Source organism: Vipera ursinii (assembly GCF_947247035.1).
Source record: "Vipera ursinii genome assembly, chromosome: 2".
Taxonomy (NCBI): Eukaryota; Metazoa; Chordata; class Lepidosauria; order Squamata; family Viperidae; genus Vipera; species Vipera ursinii.
This window is the reverse complement of record NC_139513.1, coordinates 128,719,387-128,742,368: the sequence shown is the minus strand read 5'-3', so window position 1 is coordinate 128,742,368 and position 22,982 is coordinate 128,719,387. Positions and strand designations below refer to the sequence as shown.

The 22,982-nt window shown below is 43.2% G+C and overlaps 2 protein-coding genes across 2 annotated transcripts in view; one reads left to right on the top strand and one right to left on the bottom strand.

The window, feature by feature from the left end:
• Positions 1-22,982, bottom strand: part of GPRC5C (G protein-coupled receptor class C group 5 member C) — a 420,745-nt gene that overhangs the window by 373,709 nt on the left and 24,054 nt on the right. The gene's annotated exons all lie outside the window — the stretch shown is intronic.
• GPR142 (G protein-coupled receptor 142) lies at positions 1,524-6,529 on the top strand (the record flags this gene model as incomplete). The annotated part of the gene is given in 5 exon segments (XM_083353406.1): positions 1,524-1,536; positions 3,172-3,318; positions 5,333-6,186; positions 6,189-6,296; positions 6,416-6,529. Coding segments are annotated over 5 exon segments (1,236 nt in total).

Below are 22,982 nucleotides of genomic sequence, written 5' to 3'. Positions count from 1 at the left end.
GAAATATTTATTCCTAAAAGCAAAACAGGAGCAGGCTGTAGAGAAATGGGATATAGTAGCAGATTTTTATAGGGGGAGCTTGTCCGGGGTGAAGTGTCTATGTGCTGATTCTAGGATAATGTTCTGTACCAGCCTACTACTGGCCCTGCAGATAAGGCAGGGACAACCCCTTTACAAGAAGGCAAGAGGCTGGAACTAAGCCTGCCAAATTTATGGACACAAAAGCAAACAGAGCAAAAACAAGACATGAATCATGAAACAGGAGCTATTCAAACGGTTGCCTTCAGCAAACCAGCCTTCCCACGCATTCCCCTTTTAAACAGTTCAGGGCGTGGCTTCTCTCTGCCTCCTTCCGAGGTGCCCCATTGCCTTCCTCTGTTTACTCCTGATTGACTGCCTCCTGCGTCGGGCGTCCTTGAACAGGGCCAGCTGTGGGTCATCTTCATCCACGCTGTCAGGCTCACACAGCTGGGTCTGCATCATAACCAGGTGGGAGGGGCCTGGCTGAGGGCTCTCATCCGCAAGCTCTCCAACACCCTCAGCAACCTCTCAGCTTAACTGTCAATTATCTAGTGGTGACCCTGATTCTCAGACCATTGTGGATTCTGTTAATATTTTAATGGAAGATGGAAACAGTATAAAAAATATATTTGGATGTAAAACTTTTCACAATTGAAAAAATTAGGGGAGAAATGCAGTAGGCCTAGAAAGATTGCCTCCCCCTGATCCAATCTAAGCAGTGAAGCATGCAGTGTGGCCCTCTTTTCAGATCTCTCGTGATGACTAGAAGAACCAAAGTTTGATCGACGGGCTGGCTGATGTTCTTAAACAAAAAAGATTTGCAACAATTATTCACATTCTGTTAACCACCTGCTTGGTTCGATGATCTGTAGTATATCTGGGACTGCTTTTGAACATTGTCCAAAAGTTTCAGTTAATCAAAACCAGGAGAGCTAAGCTGTTTAGTGGGACCTACCTATCCAAACACATTAAGCTTGAGCTTGTCCATCTGCACTGGCTGTTGTCTCTTTCCAGATCCACATCAAGCTACTGATACTTTTGGAACAGTGACTAGTTTGGTCAGGGTTCCTGGAGGAGCATCGCTGCCATGCATGCCCCAGCCTGAAGGCTCTTCAACTTCCCACTCTGAGTCCATTTCCAAGCAAAGGCATCCTAAAATATTTGGCTTTGGGAGAGGAAAAAAAGGAGGGGATGTAAAAGAAGACTATGCGTTACAGAAATGCACATGAAGCTCTCGGTTGAGAGGAAAACACACTTTAGGGAGTAAGGATTGACATCAGAGATGCCAGAGGAATCCAAAAAAAAAAAGTCAAGATGGCAGCTTTGATCACATCATTGCAGCCGCACCACAGTAACTTTATTTTTTTTAAACACCCCAATGGCTGATCCTGAGACAAACTGTCAGCAGAACAAGAGCCAAGCAACCTACTGCTTTTAGCAATCTCAGCCTCTTTTCAATCATTCTCTCCAAGCTCAGTGTCCACCACTTTGATTATACCCGCATGATTGCTACAGGTAAGTTCAAAGGTAAGAAGCCTCGCTGTGGAACATCCACTGCTGGGCAATATCAGTGGGCACCGGTTTCTAGGCAAATGGGCATCTCAGGGTCTGAAGAAGCCTTTAGCCTCTTGGATTCTGGCAGAAGTTCTTAAGGACTTCTATGGTTTGAGATACTATTTCTGCACCCGTATAGCATAAACGGAAGTAGCTGACAGGCTCCCCACCCCTCTGCCTCCATCTGTGCTGATCCAGACCAGCCTGCTTCTCCACCCCCTCCTAGGTCTGTCACAGACAAGTGTACACCTGCCACTGCTCCTCCTCCCCCCTCCTTTTGCAAGAGCTTGAATCTAACAGCTTGCTCAGCCTCTTTCCCATTTCTCTCCCTGAGTTTTCTCTTTCTTTTCTCTCTGGGTCCTTACAACAGCCTTGCAGAGGAGGAGGAGGAGGAGGAGGAGGAGGAGGAGGAGGAGGAGGAGGAGGAGGAGGAGGAGGAGGAGGAGGTGGTGGTGGTGTTGGAGGAGGACCTTCAGACATCATCTAGGGAGAAGCAGCAAGGACCACTTGCAAAGCTGGCAAATAAAGGACAGCAATTTCCCCAGCCAAAGCCTCAAGGTAAGATTCAACCAGATTGCATCTGCAAGGAGATGGGAAGTAATGAACTGGACTGGACTGCCTAGCCTGATCTAGCAAGAGGAAGAAGGATGGAGTTTCCTAGAATAAACCTGAGCCATGGCATTACTTTGCTCATTTCTACCAACTTCAGGAGCCAGATGGATAGAAAGTTGATACTTACTAGGAAAGAGGGGAACAGAGGGGAATGATGCATCCCAAAACCCTCTAGAAATTCTGCTAGGTCTCACTCTGTCAATCCAGATAGAGAAATAGAATCATTCTAACTGAAGGAAACTCAGAGGCTATTTCGCCCAAATCTTCTGTTGATGAAGGGAACTCATTGCAGCATCATAGCTAATAAAATAATCACAGGAAGGAAGGAAGGAAGGAAGGAAGGAAGGAAGGAAGGAAGGAAGGAAGGAAGGAAGGAGTAAAATGGAATAGAATATATCTCAGAGTTAGTTGAATGCCTCTTGTATTTAATTTTATTTCCACCATACCCACCATATTGGCATTTGTTCACATCCTTGGGCAGCTTGCTAACTGCCCGACAGATATAACTTAACATTCACTAACCTCTTAATGATGACTCTGATCCCAAATTTTGGAGGATGCATTATAATTTTGTCCTTTAGCTATACATCTGTAAGTGTTTTTGTTTCTCACACCTAAGAAACTTAACAGAAGAGGAGCAGAAGTTGAACATTTTGGTGGAAAGAAGACAAATTTGCTTTTGACCTTCCTTTAGAAGCTTCATTGTAAATCAGCGATTCTTTCTTTACATACACACTGAGGGGAAAACTTTTCTCAATTGAAAGATACAGAATTGCCAGGATAATGACAGCCATGGGGAAATATGTGGGTCAAATGTAATCAATCATTGCCTTCATAGCTATATTGATTCATTCTGTGGTACCGCTGTTTTACTACAAAGAACAATTTCCTGCAGCCAACGGTCCAGGGTTGGTGAGATTTCTGCTATTATAAGCAAGGATTCTATTGTATCTTTTAACTCCATTGTCCTTGGTCTCCTTGTAGCTGGAAGGCGCTGGGAGAAGATGAACAAAAGTGACCTGGCTTGGGGAAGCAATGCCAAGGACCCAGATGAAAAGGAGATATCACCCTGCTTGGTTAGCATAGGGGCTCTCCTCTACTACTGCATCCTGCTGTGTGTGGGTTTGCCGGGTAAGACAAAAAACAAGAGATCAAACAGCTCCATAAGTGTATCAGTGAGATGTTTTCATGTGTCCTTCCAGCAGGTCGGAGGAAGAGAAGCAGCAGCATCAACAATTTGTAGTTGATTGATTTTATGGTTATTTATTTAACTGTCTGGAGTAGTACTGCCAAGTTGACACATAGGGGGAAAAATGTGCAAAAGAGCACAATAAAAACTCCACCATATCAACTCAAGCGAATACACTCCAGAAACCAAATCACATTTTAAAAGTTTACAGAAGGAGGGACCCTAACATATATTTTTTTTTGTGAGAAAGACTGCCAAGAAAAAATGGTCCCACCAAGAAGGATCTATCTCTAGTGGCTGTCAGGAGAAAATGGATAGTCTAGATTCTAGATCTCTCTGGGATTTGGTCCAACGCTTTAATTACGATCCCATAGTCATCCTAACTTCTACCAACCTTTTGGTGTGTTTTCATCAAAATCCTTCCAACAGAATATTTGTTTACTTCCTATATGCTCATCAACATTAGTAAAAAAAAATATCATGAAATGTTACATCCCAGACTTTGGAGGCCACCCAGTCATTCCAGTAGCCAATTCAGTGCAAGAGATCAGTATGTTCTCCGATATCTGCTGATATTTTTTAGCAAAGGGAAATCCAACTTTGTTTTTTATCCCAACATTTTAATGCACTGTCAGGATTTTTTTAAAAAGCAAGCAAGCAAGCAAGCAAGCAAGCAAGCAAGCAAGCAAGCAAACAAGAAAGAAAGAAAGAAAGAAAGAAAGAAAGAAAGAAAGAAAGAAAGAAAGAAAGAAAGAAAGAAAGAAAGAAAGAAAGAAAGAAAGAAAGAAAGAAAGAAAGAAAGAAAGAAAGAAAGCATGACCATAGGAAGGTGAGAGGGAAGGTTTATTAGGAACAACTTTTACTGCTATGTGCCCATTATAGTGTTAATTTGAAGATGAGCACCAGAGGGCGCTATCATCTCACAAAGATGTGGAGAATATTGATGGGCCTCCATCCAGGCAGTTTTATGAGTCCCTGCAAAGGGAAACTAGGTTAATTGGCTCAGAGAGTTGTCCCACAACTCCATTAGTGTTTTTATCGGAGCACCCACAACTTCTGGAGACAAACCATTCCATTAATCACTGGAACAGCTTGCTTCTAGAGGTTGTGGGTACTCCAACACTGGGAGGTTTTCAAGAGACTGGACAACACTTTGTCTGGAATGGTATAGTAGAGTCTCCTGCCTGGGCAGGGGGTTGGACTAGAAGACCTCCGAGGTCCCTTCCAATTCTGTTATTCTGTTATTTGGATGTAAGAATTCTTGAGAGATAATAGGAGACAGGAGGAGGAAGAACTGCAAACGGGATTGGTCAGATAAGAGGCAGTTGACTTCACCGAAGGAATGGGACTAGAGCAAACATCTCAAAAAGAAAAAAAACCCATTCCAAGTTTCTTGGATAGTAAAGGGAAGGAGGGAGGGAGGGAGGGAGGGAGGGAGGGAGGGAGAGAGAGAGAGAGAGAGAGAGAGAGAGAGAGAGAGAGAGAGAGAGAGAGAGAGAGATGTACAAGATTTGCAACAGTAAAGGCAGTGAGCCCCAAATGCATTTATTACAATTACTGCAGTGGTGGGAGTCAGCCAGTTCGGACCAGTTCGGCACAACCGGTAGCTAATTTCTTGTGGCCCAGGCCTGGAATGGACTTCCAGAAGCGGCATCCACACAAAGAACCGGCTGTTCGCAGATTTGAATCCCACCACTGAATTACTGTCTATCTAGTCCTCCTTCTGGGGTCCTGTGGCTCACATCCATAGTTGTTTGTTATCTTTCCCAGCCTTATTTTACCTTGACAAGGACAAATAAGCTAAAGAGAGGCCATCTGATTCAGTTTTACAGAAACCGAATATTAGTCACAGCTATGCATACAAATACTAATTCATCCTAAAGCACTTTTAAACTCCTTATCTATCTACAGAAAAATTTTTACTACCCCTTTGTTATCTTTTCTTCCTTGTTCAAGTTAACGTCTTAGCTGCCGCTGCACTTTCCCGTCTTGCTGCTCGTACTCAGAAATCCTCCTACTGCTACCTCTTGGCCCTCACCGCTTCTGACATCCTCACTCAAGTCTTTGTGGTCTTTGCTGGCTTCATTGTGCAGGCAGCCATCTTGTCTCGTGACGTTCCAGGTGCCTTTGCCCATGCAATCAACATCTTACAGTTCACGGCCAATCACGCCTCCATCTGGGTGACGGTACTGTTGACTATGGACCGTTATGTGGCCCTTTGCCATCCCCTGCAGTACAGGGCTATCTCCTACCCAGAACGCACCCAGAAGATAATTGGTGCCATGTTTGCCGTCTCATTGGCTACTGGAGTTCCTTTCTACTGGTGGCTAGATGTTTGGCATGATGTCTACCCACCCACCACGATGGACAAAGTCTTGAAGTGGCTTCATTGCTTCATCATCTACTTCATTCCCTGCACTGTCTTTCTGCTGACAAACTCTGTGATCATCTGCAAGCTCAAGCGATCAGGAAATCCCAACCGCCGCCTCAGCAGAACGATGGCCATCTTGTTGGCCATCACCACTGTGTTCATTGTCCTCTGGGCTCCACGGACATTTGTCATGATCTACCACCTCTACGTGGCATCGGTCAATCAGGACTGGCGAGTACATCTGGCCTTGGATGTGGCCAACATGGTAGCCATGCTCAATACCTCCATCAACTTCTTCCTTTACTGCTTTGTCAGCAAGACTTTCCGACGTACAGTCCATGAAGTGCTAGTTTCTTACAGATTCCATTGTACCCAACCATCCCGGAAGGACACCACTTTGGAACTGACTCTGAAACCCTTGGGGGTCTGGGCTGGGACTTCAGTTTAGGGAGATTGTCGTCCTTCTGCAACCAGCTCCATTTTTGCTGGATGTGGATTCCGTGGGCCTTTTGGTGCACCAGCATAAATCAGGGACAGAAGGGATATAAGGCAACAATGCTGGCAAGAATATTCTGGATATGCATACATCTTGTGTGCACATATGTTTATTCATTATTTTTGCACCAATGTGGCTGTGGGTGTAAATTTGCTTCTGTGTACGTTTCCAGAGCACAGCAAACATTGACAAGGTTTTGGGTGACCAGGTCGGCGATGGCGATCATGTCACTCTGGGATGCTGCAACCATTATAAAGTACCAAGCACCCAGATCACGCTCATATGACTGTGAGGAAACTGCAACAGTGTAAGTGCAAAGACCAGACTTTTTTCAACATCAACAGAACTTTGAATAATCGCTAAGCAAATGGTCTTAAGTTGAGGACTAAGTTGGAAATGGCAATAATTGCATCACAGCCTCCTCAGCTACTACGGGATATTCATTGTGAACTATTAGCCAGGAAGACTCCAACAGCTCCTCCTTCTCTTCAAATAACATTTTGCATTGACCGCTTCGCCTATGCTGGATTATTTGCTCTGCATAGCCGTTAATGGGTTCATGTGTAGTCACCCAAAGAAAAACCACTTTTACCCAATACAGGTAGTAGTTTACTGGTACAGGTAGTCTTCGATTTACAACCATTTGTTTTGCGATTGTTCAAAGTTACAACAGCACTGAAAAAATAACAAATGACTGTTTTTCGTACTTATTACCACTGCAGCATCCCCACGGTCAGCAGTGCAACACTTGGCAACTCACATTTATGACAGTTCCAGTGTCCTGCAGTCATGTGATCATGTTTTGCGAACTTCTGACAAGCAAAGACAATGGGGAAGCCAGATTCCCTTAACAACCGTGTTACTAACTGAACAACTCTAAAGATTCACTTAGCAACTGTGGCAAGAAAGGTTGTAAAGTGGGGCAAAACTCACTTAACACCTGTCTTCCTTAGCAATGGAAATTTTGGGCTCAGTAATCATTGGGGGCTACCTGTAATTTACCCAGGTCTGGGAAGCACTGCACAAAGGATCCCTGGGATGCTGCGATTCAGTCTAATCCAGGGGTAGGCAACCTTGGCCCTTTTATGACTCGTGGACTTCAACTCCCAGAATTCCTGAGCCTGCACAGACCTCCCAATTTGTACATGGATGTAAGATCAAACGAATGTCCCAACAGGCCTATATACAATGTCTGAAGCTGAACTATATGCTTCTATCTGTGACTTTGGGAGAAAGCATGAGTTGATGGCTCAGCATGGAAACCTCTCCCTTTCCCCTCAGCATGGCTGGCTCAGGTATTCTGGGAGTTGAAGTCCACATGTCATAAAAAAGCCAAGGTTGTCTACCCCTGGTCTAATCTAAGATTCATAAAAAAGCCAAGGTTGTCTACCCCTGGTCTAATCTAAGATTCATAAGGCTGATGTTATGTCTGTAGCTTTGTGCAAACATGTAAATAGTTGGTTGCAAAGAAGGTTCTTTGAAGCGGGAGATTCTGGTGCAACTATTGGTTGAAAGTTGTAAAAACGGGAAAATAGAGACTTGTGATTGGATACAGTTTAAACAGCTCTAGTATAAAAGCCTGAGACATTTTGACAGTTGCCAGTTGACATATGTGTATTGAATAAACTCTTTTCGCTGTTAACCTCTCTGAGTCATTGTCTACCTGAACTAAACAACTGGCGACGAAGGTGGGATAGACGGCGGACCAGAGAAGGATTGTCGGAACAGCTGCACGTAGGCGGCAAATTTGAAAAGAAGTCACAGTCAACCACAAGCGGCCGCGGCGGAATCAACAATCCTCCAAATGGCGCAAATCGGGTCTTTAAAAGAATTCGACCCAAACTTCCCAGAGGACTGGGAAGAATATGTGGGACAGGTCGAAGGGTTTTTACTTGTTAACGGTATAACTGATGACCGAAAAAAGGCGGCTGCTTTACTAACTATATGCGGCACACCGGTGTATCGGATCGCTGTCGGACTTTGTCAACCACAGCCGGTTTCAAGCGTTCCGTATGCCGATCTATTGGCCAAATTAAAAGTGCATTTCACGCCAAGGAGGTCAGAACTCTTTTGGCGACGCATTTTCGAAAAAAGGAATCAGAGACCGGGCGAGTCGATCCAAAGATTCGTTGCTGCAGTCAGAGAAGCAGCAGTACGTTGCAAGTATGACAATTTAGAGATAAGAATCCGGGACAGAGTGGTGCTGGGCTTGCGAGATGAGCAACTACAAAACAGAATTATCGCTAAGCCCACCGGCGACTTGCAAGAAGTACTGGACGAACTCTTGACTTATGAATCCACCGGGTATCGTGACCCCCCCCCCGAAATAGCATGGCTGCGTCTGCCGAAATTAATCAAGAAGGCCTTGTGGACTGCGGGGAGGTGGACCAGCAATGGGAAGCTGACATCGCCGAAGTCACCAGACGGTTTGGAAAAATGGCGGCAAAACCATCCCGAAGCGACGGGCCTGAACTGAGCCGCCGATTCCAAACTACAACACCGCAACGACAAACAACGACAACCCAACGACAACAGAGAGACACTGCAACGAGACCGCGCGACAACGACAATAGATGCGGCAGCTGTGGGGGCAATCATCCCCGGGCAACTTGCAGATTCCGTACTGCCCGATGCAGATTGTGCGGGAAGACCGGCCACATTCAAGCCATTTGCAGGGGTCGTGCACGCGACAATCGCTTACACGAAGTCGACGTTTGGCCCGAAGGTAAGGTAACCCCTTACTATAGTGGCAAAGAGACCCCTAGACCAAGGGCTAAATTCCTGAACCGTGGGGTGGTGGCGTGAGTCAATCACCGTAGAAAGGAAAAATTTAACAATATTGTGGGAGAAAAATTAAAAATTATAGTCCAATTGCAAGGAATTCCTTGCAAAATGGAAATTGATTCTGGGGCCTCAGTGTCCATAATTTCCAGTGAAACCCTTAAAATGATTGAACTAAAAAGTGGCAGGAAAATTCCCCTTAATTCAACCAAAATCCAATTGACCGACTTCCAAAAAACCCCAATAAAAATTAAGGGAAAAATTACCCTTAGTGTTAAATATAAGGGGTTTAAGGGAGCATTAGATTTAATAGTTACAGAAGGCCATAGAACTAGTTTAATAGGCCTTAACTGGTTCCCTGCCCTGGGAATTTGGATAGGGGGAATAAATACAGTTATTAAAAATAAGACCCTCGAATCAGTCTGCGATGAATTCGCAGACGTATTCGATGGGTCTTTAGGTAAATATAAGGGGGCCCCAATTAATTTTAACTTAGACCCGTCGGTTAAACCCATCAGGCTTAAGGCCCAAAGGGTGCCTTTTGCCCTTAAGCAAAAAATCGAGGCCGAGCTCGATAAGCTTGTAGGCCAAGGCGTCCTAGAACCAGTCGAGGGTGGTTTGTGGGAAACGCCGATCGTCACACCCCTTAAACCTAATGGGGATGTGAGGATCTGCGCTGATTACAAAGCCACCCTGAACCTTGGAATGAAAAAGCATGCTTACCCGGTCCCGACGGTGAAGCAGGTCCTCGCCACGATACAGGACGGCGCCATATTTGCCAAGTTAGACTTGGCGCAGGCGTATTTGCAATTAACTGTTTCCAGAGAGGCTGCTGAAGCTCAAACTATAGTTACCCACAAGGGGGCGTTCCGAGTCCACAGACTGCAATTTGGTATTGCAGCAGCTCCAGGCATCTTCCAGGAGGTGATGGAGAGGACCTTAAAGGGCATACCTGGTGTATGCCCTTATTTTGATGATGTTCTAATAGCTGGAAGAAATGAAGAGATATTAGCTGAGCGTCTGGAACAGGTATTGGAAAGGTTTAGGAGGGCTGGACTTAAATTAAAAAAGGAGAAATGCTGTATTGGGGTTAAATCCACAGAATTTTTAGGATTTAGGATAGATAAAAATGGAATTCATCCTACTCCTGATAAAATCAAGGCAATTAAATTGGCACCAGAACCAAAAAACAAGGCTGAATTACAAGCCTTTCTAGGATTAGTTAACTTTTACCACACATTCGTGCCACATAAAGCTGCCATAGCAGAACCACTACATAGACTTTTAGATAAAAAAAACCCCATGGCAGTGGCGTGATAAACATAGAGTCAGCTTTCAAACATTAAAAAATATTCTTTCAAGCCAATCCACAGTAACCCATTTTATTGAAAATAAACCAATTTATTTAGCTTGCGATGCTTCACCTTATGGTGTGGGGGCTGTTATCAGCCACTTGGATAGTCATGGTATTCAAAAGCCAATTGCATACTATTCCAGGACGCTTACTAAAGCTGAACGGAATTATGCACAGATTGATAGGGAAGCATTAGCAATTGTGGCAGGAGTTAAAAAGTTCCATGATTACCTTTATGGTAGGAACTTTACCATACTCACTGACCACAAACCATTATTGGGACTGTTTACCACTGATAAACAGACACCCCAAATAATGTCGCCCAGAATGCTGAGGTGGTCAATTTTCCTCTCAGCATATTCATTCTCACTTCAACATAGACCAGGTAAGGAAATGGGACATGCAGATGCCCTTAGCAGATTGCCCTTAGACATCACAGAGGAGGACCCTGCTCCAGTGGGACAAATTATGTCTTTACAGGAAATTCCTGAATGCCCCTTAACGGCTAAAGATATAGCTGAGGCCACCAATAATGACTATATCCTCAAAAGGATCATGGCCTGGGTCCTTAGTGGCTGGCCAAGTACTAATCCGGATGCCATTATTTTAGGAGGAAGGATGAACTATCAGCCCATTTGGGATGTATTCTGTGGGGCAACCGTGTGGTCATTCCTGAAATCCACAGATCTACAGTTTTATCAGAATTACATGACGGTCACCCAGGAATAGTACGTATGAAGGCTCTAGCTAGAAGTCACTTATGGTGGCCAGGACTTGATAAAGACATTGAAGAACGTGTTTCAGGATGTTATTTGTGTCAGCGATCTAGACCCGAACTGCCACACACACACACTCATAAGTGGGAATTGGCCAGGAATCCTTGGTCTAGGATTCATATTGATTTTGCTGGACCTTTCCAAGGGTTAACCTTTCTAGTTGTGGTGGACAGTTTCTCTAGGTGGCTAGAGGTAGTGCCTGTTAGTTCAATGACATCTTGTAGAACTATACAGGTCTTAAGGGGCCTCTTTGCCACTCATGGGTTACCTGATGTAATTGTATCAGATAATGGGCCCCAATTCACCTCTGTTGAATTTCAGGATTTCCTCAGGGCCAACTTGATTAGACATACAACATCAGCACCCTTCCACCCGTCCACCAATGGCTTGGCTGAACGCAACGTGAGAACCACCAAAGACGCCTTGAAGCGAATAATCCGTGGCGATTGGCACCAAAGACTGGCAGACTTTTTGCTGACTCAACATACAACCCCTTGCACGGCTACCGGGAAAAGCCCGGCTGAAATGAGGTGGGGCAAATGGCTAACCACCAAACTGGACAGGTTACATCCTGACAAACTACCCTCAAGTGCTGAACCGGACATTCCAAACAGATCGTTCAAAATTGGAGACTTAGTCTGGGCCAGAAACTATGGACAGGGGGACAAATGGGTCCCGGGGGTGGTCACTGACATAATGGGGCCCTTGTCTTACACCATTGAGGGGGAAGGGAATAGATTAAGTAAAAGACATATCGATCAGTTAAGGAAGAGAACTATTGGAAGCGTGCCAGTTGATGGGGGTCAAAGTGTACTCGGGGGGGACACTGCATCTTGGCTTAATCATAACAACCTGTCAGTTAGTGGGGAAGCAGAAATTCAAACCAGTGTGTCCACTGCTAATACACAACAGGGTCAAATTGACTGGGAGCTGTCCTCTACGTGCAGGCCGGCAATAGCTGAGCATCAATATCAAACACAACAACAATCACAATCTGTCAGCAGAGAAGCATCTGAGCCAGTAAGTCATGAGTCCAGACCCATTAATGTAAGCCAGCCAAGCAGACAATCAGTTAGCGTTGACGTAAGTAATCAATCCAACAGATATCCATCTAGGGTCCATAGGCCACCCAAATACTTGAGAGATTATGTCAACAAATAACATCAACTGGGGGGTAAGGGGTGTTATGTCTGTAGCTTTGTGCAAACATGTAAATAGTTGGTTGCAAAGAAGGTTCTTTGAAGCGGGAGATTCTGGTGCAACTATTGGTTGAAAGTTGTAAAAGCGGGAAAATAGAGACTTGTGATTGGATACAGTTTAAACAGCTCTAGTATAAAAGCCTGAGACATTTTGACAGTTGCCAGTTGACATATGTGTATTGAATAAAATCTTTTCGCTGTTAACCTCTCTGAGTCATTGTCTACCTGAACTAAACAGCTGAGGTGAAGACGATGGAGAAGAATGGTCTCTTTGGGGCCCTGAGTTTCTTTAAAAAAAAAGGTGGGGAGAGGTAGTGATGTAGCTTCATTCACAGAAAGCTTGATTTCATTCTTTGCTCTTTTTTAAAGTAATGAATTGTTTGGGGAAGGGAGGAAGGGGAGAAGCATTCATCCATCCTCCTTTTGTTTTATGGTCTTACAGCTCTCAACCTTGTTCAGTGAGGTGAGCCATCCATCAAGGGCAAAGACAGACCCTCACTGCCATTTTCAAGAAAGCCCAACCAGGAGATGTATAGATGTGTTCCACCTCAGTGGAATACCTTTAGTGGGTGGCAGAAAGACAAATGTCTGGTTTATCCCCAGCTCTTATTCACAATATCTATTCTGATTCTTTCAATGCATACAATATTTGGAGAAAGCAAGAAGGAATGTTTGTGGGCACTGATTTCTCTGTTACCGGAGGCAAAATACAAGGAGATCTTGAAAAAGCCATGCCCTAGGACTGAAAGAGAGAAAAATAGTAATATCCATGTAATTACATATGTGTTTAGAAGGGTAGAACTGGCAGAATTGTTTCAAGCAAGCAATCCCTTTGTGTGGTAAATATCTCTGAGCCAGATAATCCATTCCACACTTTCAAAACTCCAACATTCTTCTCACTCCTCACCCCTAACTTTCCACTCCCATAAATATTTGCCTTTAGGTGGGTTTCTCTGAGGTTTTCTCCTCCTTTGAAAAGCTTCTTTCACACCCTTTTGGAGGGCCTGTCCAATCTGGCTGCTTCCCAAATAGCTCCAAGCACCACGGCCTGGGAGAAAAGCCAGCTATATCCCACCAAGCATCAACTCAAAGTCACAGATAGAGGCATATAGTTCAGCTTCAGATATTGTATATAGGCCTGTTGGGACATTCGTATGATCTTACATCCATGTAGAAATTGGGAGGTCTGTGCAGGCAAATGAGAAGCCTTCCATGAGCTGAAGCTTCTTGATAGATAAGGTAAAGGTAAAGGTTCCCCCGCACATGTGTGCTAGTCGTTTCCAACTCTAGGGGCCGGTGCTCATCTCCATTTCAAAGCCGAAGAGCCAGCGCTTGTCCGAGGACGTCTCCGTGGTCATGTGGCCAGTATGACTAGACACCAAAGGTGCACGGAACGCTGTTACCTTCCCACCGTACTGGTCCCTATTTTTCTACTTGCATTTTTACATGCTTTCGAACTGCTAGGTTGGCAGAAGCTGGGATGAGTAACAGGCACTCACTCTGTTACGCGGCACTCGGGATTCGACCCGCAAAACTGCTGACCTTCTGATCAACAAGCTCAGCATCCTAACCCACTGAGCCACCCCGTCCCTTCTTGATAGATAAGACAACCCAATATTCATAGAAAATATTAAGTAATCATTGGTTGGCTTAGTGTGGCTCTAACATGTTATGTAAAGGTACATATAATGGTTTATAAGCCATGGTTTGTGGCTTAATCCCAGATAATTTTAATTTATTCAATAAACCAAGTTTCTGTATGATTTAGCCCAATTTGTGTGAAATGAATCAGAGTCACTAATCTTCCTTCCAATTTGCACTGAATGAACTACTTCTCATTCAGATAGGAAACCTGCTTTTGAGCTGAATACCAAGTCAAAACAAGGATCAGTGTTATAAATTCCACAAGTAAATGGAGAGTGCTTGTCTTATATAGATAAGACAATTTGCAAGTCTGCTTAACTTTTGTTGTTACTGACTTACTATTACTGAAGGTGAAATGCTGGCTACCATTCTATTCTCTTGAGAAAAGGATTTTGCATAGTTGGAGAAGTTGAAGAAAAGGGCACCAAAAGGCTCAAAGAAAAAGCAATACAATTTAATTTTATTTAAGTTAGGGGGGGGGAATACCTGCCATCAACAAAAGGGGTTTGAAGCTTTTTGACTAAACACATATTTAAAGTAATTTGAGGAATTCAAAGGCAGAGCTATTTCTCTCCATTTTGTGTGACTGAATTTTTGGATAAGTATCTGATGAGGCAATTTCCTTTTTGTTCAGGCAATTTCTTTAGTCAATGGTAGGGATGTTAAAAGGTATAATAGAGTTTAAGGCACCAGGCAAGAAACCAGGAGACAATGAGTTCTAATCCCACTTTAGGCACATAAACTGGCTGGGTGACTTTGGGCCAGTCACTCTCTCTCAGCCCAAACCACTTCACAGGTTTGTTGAGGGAGGAAGAAGTATTAGGTATGTTCACCCACCACCTTGAGTTATTCATAAAAATAATAAAGACAGAATAAAAACATCTAAAATATGTATATTATGACAGTGGTACAATATTGCTAAAGTACCATGTGCAATATTTTTAAATATTAACAGCTTGGATGGAAAGATAGATGGTTTTCCAAATTTTTACAAGATAAGAATGAGTGAAATATCTAAGCTTTTAGAAGGCAAGTATAAGGCCCAAAATAATCTTAAGTTAGAGAAACAGGCTTAAGATAGTGGTTTTTAATAAGAAAAAAATGCTAAGTTATTACCTTAGGAAACAAATCAAGTGTACAGGCAGATAATTGGCTTGGAAAGTGTATGTGTGAAACTATCTAGGTCTAGGATTTATAGTTCCCAGATACATATGGAACAGCAGTGAGATCTGACTATAGCAATAGAACTATAATTCCCAAGGCAGAAGGAGTTATAACTTCACTGAATTCTAAAATTATTAAATCCCATCATGTATTGTGGCATCCTAAGATTTAAGAAAATTTCAGAAAAACTGGAACCTGGCCAAAAAAAATGGGGGGCAAGAGTGGTAGAGGAGAGTTTGAAAGTCGTTAAGATACGTTTAATCCATAAGTCATGACAATTAATGAAGGTTATTGTGGCCGCCTTCAAGTACCTGTCTGAATGCCTTGTCAAATTGGCAAAGACAATATGAAAAAAGTGAAGAGAATTTAACACAGGCAAACCAATGAAATGTTTTTACACTCTGACCAACATCAAAATATCATGAAAAAAAAGACTGAGTCTTGTGCTGCCTAACATTAAGTTTGAGAAAACGGGACAAGGATGGTCAAAATCTCTTCTAATTGACTCCAGAGTCTTCATGGACATGTCTGAACAGACCCTGCCAAAGTGCAGGAGTAACGCTAGGAAGAAATAGTCTTCATGGGTGTGTCTATAAACAGGTAAGGGACGTGGTGGCTCAGTGGGTTAGGACGCTGAGCTTGTTGATCAGAAGGTCAGCAGTTTGGTGGGTCGAATCCCGAGTGCCGCGTAACAGAGTGAGTGCCTGTTACTCGTCCCAGCTTCTGCCAACCTAGCAGTTCGAAAGCACGTAAAAATGCAAGTAGAAAAATAGGGACCACTACGGTGGGAAGGTAACAGCGTTCCATGCGCCTTTGGCGTCTAGTCATACCGGCCACATGACCACGGAGACGTCCTCGGACAAGTGCTGGCTCTTTGGCTTTGAAACAGAGATGAGCACCAGCCCCTAGAGTCGGAAATGACTAGCACGCATGTGCGGGGGAACCTTTACCTTTACCTTATAAACAGGTATTTTTTTGTCTTTACAGTCCAAGGCCTCTGGACTGTCCCAGTTGAGGAATGCTAGTCAGCGCCATGGCTTCTTGGTTTTCCTTCTGGCCAAGGAAGAAGCTACATTCAGCAGTTTCTGACCCACACAGCTATGATGAAAGGAGGAGAACTTTTCCAGTTGGTGACTTCCAGATTTGAGGTTGCTCACATGTCTAGTGAAGTTCTAGCCAGCATGGAGGGCTCTCGCTGGAAAATGTAACGGGCAGTTCTCGACTTACGTCCATAATTGAGCCCAAATTTTTTGTTAAATGAGACATTTGTCAAGTGAATTTTCTCCCATTTTATGACCTTTCTTGCCTCAGTTGTTAATTGTATCACTGCGATTGATAAGTTACTAACCTGGTTGTTAAGCGAATCTGGACTTCCCATTGACTTGCTTGTCAGAAGGTCGCAAAAGTGGCCTTGGGACACAGCAACCATCATAAATATGAACCAGTTGTCAAGCATCTGATTTTTGATAACATGATCAGGGTGATGCTGCAAATGTCGTAACTGTGAAAAATTGTCATAAGTCACTTTTTTCAGTGCCATTGTACCTTTGAGCAGTCACTAAACAAACTCTTGTAAGCCAAGGACTACCTATACTCTCAGAGAGGATAAAGCTGTTATGAGGTAGTAGCACACATTCCCAAGCAGGATACAGCAAATTGCAGGTGAAGACTATTTTCATACTCTTAAATAATATTTTTGTAACTTCCTACATTTGGTAGGGAAGCATAAACAGAAGCTGGCATAGCTCTCTACCAGACGGCTTAGTTTACCGCAGAGCGGAAAAATATTTTTTATGGAGGTTTATAAAAGGAAGACTCCTCCCACCATGTTCCTGAAGTTGTAGAGGCATCCAATCCTCTCTGTTTCCACTGAGCGTGCTGGAAAGGCCTCTGGTTCTAGCGTTATAGCGCTTCTTTCCCTCAAGGCAATAACAAATTCTCACAGTCGACTCTCCAACATTAGCCGCCTTTAAGTCATTGTTCATGAATAAATAGACACGCTGATCTGGCTTGGTATAAGCTGGCCAGAGAACGCAGGCACAAATCCTTTGCTTGAATTAGCCTATTTTAGCTTCTTTTGACAGATCTATGGCTGCTTGGCAGCCTGCAGCAAAGCAGTAAGCAAGCAGAACCGCATTTCTTCATCATTTATTGTGAGAGCTCAAGCACGACCCTCTTGAATCTCTTTTGTACGGCCTTCTGGTGATGTCACTCTTCACTAACCACTAACTACTGCTACCTCCATGGCCCATGAAGCTCAGAGAAAGAAGCCATTCCAGCTGAGAGAATAATCCACATTCTCCTCATGTCAAAGAAGAAAGGAAAACGGTAATTTCACACTCCTCTCCTGTTGCACCTGCCCGCCACCTGCTTTGCCACAGGCCAGCATCAAGAGAGGACAAATACCTGGCCAGTCCTGGCTTGTCAATTACAAAGAGAAACAGTTCCAATGAAGGGCAAAAAAGCACCTCATTGTTTGCTTAATTTTTTATTTTATTTTATTTTTTATTTTAATCCCATTTATTTCCTGCCCTTCTCCGAAGACTCAGGGCGGCTTACAATCTAAGCACAAATCAAATGTGCTTAGCAATAGCCTTCATTCTATGTATATGCCTGCTTATTAGGGCTTTCGCCCCCCCCCAGCAGCATTATTACAAAGTCAGCTTATTGCCCCCAACAATCTGGGTCCTCATTTTACCTACCTCAGAAGGATGGAAGGCTGAGTCAACCTTGAGCCTGGTGGGATGCGAAACTGCAATAATTGCAGGCAGCTGGTGTTACTTAAGGAGGCATTAGCCCACTGCTCCACCAAGGATTGAATGAATAAAAGCTTGATCAACTCAAGGCTGAGTTGGAGGGCCATCAAAATTTTTAGGATTAGTTATTTACCACTGGACTTTTTCAGTGCCCCTTGCAGGTCCCAGAAATTGGAAAACCCACAGAGAGAAACCTCTGGGATGGAGGTTTACTTGTTTATTGGGGTGCTGATCAGATCAGGCTACTTATTACTGTACTTCTCATGAGTCATTACCTGATACACCGTTTGCACAAGGCATTCACCAAGTCAGTTAAAATCCTAGGAACTGCTTTCACAAAGTGCATGAGTCATCACTGGCTTAGACCTTGGTGCATCTTTTTTGTGTCTTAGCAAGCTGGTTGAACCCAGCTTGTTTGGCTAATTCAGGTTTCAACAAGTTAAACCCAGGGTCAAATTTCAGGTATGTGGATAGTCAGCCCCCAAGAGAAGGAAATATTAAAAGGGCAGAAAAATATATTTCCTCCAAGGATCTTAAAGAGCAGAAAAGCATGCCCAGTTTTTTTTTTAATAGCCCCAAGTCTCCCTCCCCCAAGCAGAAACCAGCTCTGTAGAAATGCAGATGTAAATCCAGGAAGGTTGGAGGCCCCCAGCTAGAAGATTAAGAAGACAAAGACACCTAAAATCTACACACCCCACCCAAACTCTAAGACAGGACATAATAGGATTAACCCACAGATGCCAAAGCGACACAGGTCAAAATACATGACATTGGGAATGGAAAGCCTCAAACAGGAATAGGAAACAATTCTAAACAAAAGGCTCCAGAGGGTATAAAAGCCCACTCTTTAATAAACAGCAACCTTCTTTCTAAAGCAGTCGCCATGTTGTTTATCCCCCGCTTGGACTGAACCATGATGAAGACAGGTGTTATACAAATGCAGCCAGGCTGTGGCTCTCATTCCTGACTTCCAAAGGAGAACAGCACGATAGGAATAGCAGTTGAAAAACAACTCAGAGCCCCAGAATTTTTGACCCTTGACTGAATATGGTTTAGAAAAGAGCTCCATCCTCCACCGTGATAGCACAGGGATGCCCCAGTTGGAATGAGAGAAAGACATCTATGGATAACTAAGTCTCTCTGGCCCAAGGCTCAGCTGCACACGTACAAAGCTTTTGTCCCAGCCTTGACCCAGGGGGAAAGCCTGTCATTTTTGATACTCCTTTTCCCTCTTTTCAAGATGGGGTTGCTGTTGTCACAGAGACTCATCCTGGTTATTGTCAGGGTAGCAGCTGGAGTTCCTGAGCTGGAAAAAACACTGTGTGCATTGTGATGTCTCACCGCCCAACTTTCCTTCTCCTTTGAAATTTGCCCTCCCACATTTTCTTGGGGTTTGGGAATATAGTTCAGGTGCTTACTTTAAAGTAGGCAAGAGACTGGTTTGTGGTCTCCAGTAGTTGCCTGGAGGAAAAAGAAATGAAACCCAGCCCAGGCAAAGAATTTGGAGAAGAAGCTGGGGAAGGAGAGACAGAGTAGCCAAAACACAATCAGCCATTTCCTTAGTTATTCAGAACTAAGTAGGATGTTATAGTTCTCCGTATATGTATATGTATATGTATATATATGTTAAATTCTTGTTAACTATTTAGATTACCTTGCTAGGCCCCAAACATGGGACAAATCTTTATTTCCTGTTTCGGCCTAACTGAAGGCCATCCACAGGCAGTAGTCACAACAGTGACAGCTCATATTTGTGTTAGCAATCTAAAATTTACATATATATATATATATATATATATATATATATATATATATATATATATATATATATATGTGTGTATGTGTATGTGTATGTGTATGTGTATGTGTATGTGTATATGTATATGTATATGTATATGTATATATATATGTATATGTATATGTATATGTATATGTATATGTATATATATATATATATATGAAGGGACGCGGTGGCTAAGTCGGTTAGGACGCTGAGCTTGTCGATCAGAAGGTCGGCAGTTTGGCGTGTCAAATCCTGAGTGCCACGTAACAGAGTGAGCGCCTGTTACTTGTCCCAGCTTCTGCCAACCTAGCAGTTCGAAAGCACATAAAAATGCAAGTAGAAAAATAGGGACCACTACAGTGGGAAGGTAACAGCGTTCCGTGCGCCTTTGGCGTCTAGTCATGCTGGCCACATGACCACGGAGACGTCCTCGGACAAGCGCTGGCTCTTCGGCTTTGAAACGGAGATGAGCACCAGCCCCTAGAGTTGGAAACGACTAGCACGCATGTGCGGGGGAACCTTTACCTTAAATAGATAGATAGATAGATAGATAGATAGATAGATAGATAGATAGATAGATAGATAGATAGATAGATAGAGAGATAGAGAGATAGAGAGATAGAGAGATATAGATATAGATAGATAGATAGATAGATAGATAGATAGATAGATAGACAGACAGACAGACAGACAGACAGACAGACAGACAGACAGACAGACAGACAGACAGATAGATAGATAGATAGATAGATAGATAGATAGATATAATTACCTTGGAGAACTATAACATCCTACTTACTAAGAGTTCTGAAGTTTGCATAAGCTGAGAAATTCTGGGAGTTGAAGTCCACAAGTCATAAAAAGGCCACGTTTGAAGACTCCTGCTCTAGAACTTGCCAACCTGCTAGGGCAGTGTTTCTCGGACTCTGGAATGTTATGTGGACCTACTCCCCGAATTCTAACTGTGGAATTCTGGGAGTTGAAGTGCACACAAAGTTCTTGAAACCATCTGCCAGGCTTTGGGGCGCCTGAGTTACTTTGTAACCAAGCACATTGCAGGGAGGAAAACCCCAAGATGTCCTAGGGAACTTGATAGCCCCATGGAAGAAGAGAAGAGAGGAGGCCAATTGGAGCCCTGCAAGATGCTGATCTCTCCCAGGTTGCCTCCTTCATACAAATCAGAATATTCGCGGCAAGGTGTGTTAATATTTGCTGATGGGAGTCATAGATCACTTTGATCCTATTTCAGCCTGCCAAGGCAGAGGTTCGGTGAAGTTTCCAAGAAATGCTTAGCAAGCCATCTCAGCCAGGGCAAGGAAATGACAGGAGGAGGCCTTAGCTTGTTGTTCTCCATTGTGCAAATCACCTAGCAGTGAAGAGTCAAGAAAGAGCTTTGTCATGCCAATTATTCTTTCTGATCCTACAGCAAGAGCTGTTTTTGTGTGTATGTACTCAATATAAAAATAAAAGTCTGAGAATGAAACAGAGTACTCCTCGACCTTGTTGTTATTTGCACATATATTCATATAACTCTGCAAAAAATAGATGTTTCCTATAATGCGTTGCTCTTGGCATGATACTTACAATTTTATGTATATTATTTATATTCCACCTATATTATGGTCATAAATAACTCAAGGTGCCAAACATACTCAGTACTCCTCACTCCTCCTATTTTCCTCAGAACAACAACCTCATACAGTGGGCTGTCAGGGGACTGGCTCAAGTGCAACCGATTCAGAAACAAATCCCAATAGCTATCAAATATCACTATTTTCATGGCATCCCAACAGGCCAGAGCTGATTTCAACCTAGTGCACAGCCCTCCATTGGGAATGTCCCAAGTTGTTTAAGAGAACAGGAGCAAGCAGATCTTGAGAAAGAGGACAGTGATACTAGATGTTCAGTAGATTATTGTTCTTAATCAACACTTGGTTTCAACAAGCAAAACCAAAAAGGGAATCAGTGTAGTTTAACACAATCTCCTTATCAGTCCCGTCATCCTCCTAGTTAAGGCTCCTAATCTGAAAGAAAAAAAACTGTGGCAGGCACAGAACATGTATGAGTCATTGAACAAAGAAAATTTGAAAGAAAGGACAGAATGGTGGAAGATAAATGCACAATTCCCAGTTCACCTCATTTTGACCAGGACTCCAACAAACCAAGCAAGACATGAATCAAGCTTCTACAAAAATAATGATTAAACAAGGCTTGGCTTGGATTTTGTTTGGATTGACCATAGCCTAACTGGTTAAATATTTCCAGAGACTCCAGGAATCAGTGTAATGTTTAACAACAAACACAAGACAGCTGATGACATAGATTATTTAGTAAATTCGTTCCCTAAATCCTTAGGGATTAACTACAAATGTGTTGTGGACAGAAAATGTCAGTCTGAAAATTCTTCACAAAAATATCTAGCAGCTTCAACTATTTCTGTGCTAGTTACTGGTTACTTAGCATTCCACGTTAGCAGCTTGTTACTGTATTTGAAGGAACTGGATGTTCAAAAATATTCTATATTTTTAATATTCTAGTGTATAAATGTCCAGGATGGCTGGACATTTGGTATTGGTTCTATTTTTCCCATGCAGCACTTACCAAACTTACTTCTTCAGGAAGATAGAATTGCTGGGTATGGTCTCCAAATGTAAAACAACAACAACAACAAGGACAGTGGAAAGAATGTAATAACAAAAACTAAACCAAAGCAAGATGTTGCACTAAATGACCTCCAAATTTCTTTCCAGCTCTGTGATTTTGCAATCAAAATGTGCTGATCCTTGGTTTACCCCTATGATTCCTACAGTGGCATAGTAACACACTTGGAAGTAGGTTGGGCTGATAGAACATTGCACTCCTTGACCTATAGATAGTCTGGATATAATGCTGAATGTAACAGCAAATAAGCCCCATAAAGCCTTGAGAGTGTGTTAGCTGTAAAGAGCCAGGCTAAACCCCAGATGCCCTAGGGCTGTGTTTGTCACCTTGGCAACTTGGTGTTGTCAGCTGCAGGGAAAATTTAACTGCTACTAACCTCCATCCAGTAGTTTCAGAAATCTCCACTGTTGTCACAGCTCTGTTGATCATGTATCAATTGTAGTAATGGTTTAAAGGTGGTATTCCACAGTAGCAAATCCCTGAGAGATTTGCCAGGTGCCAAGTGTTTTTACTCTTGGGAAGGTAGAAGGACATACAAATACCAAGCTGGGTATTGTTTTTCCCATCCAGTCCTGTTCTCCACATTAGATTTTCCTGCCCACATTCTTTTTTTTAAAATCC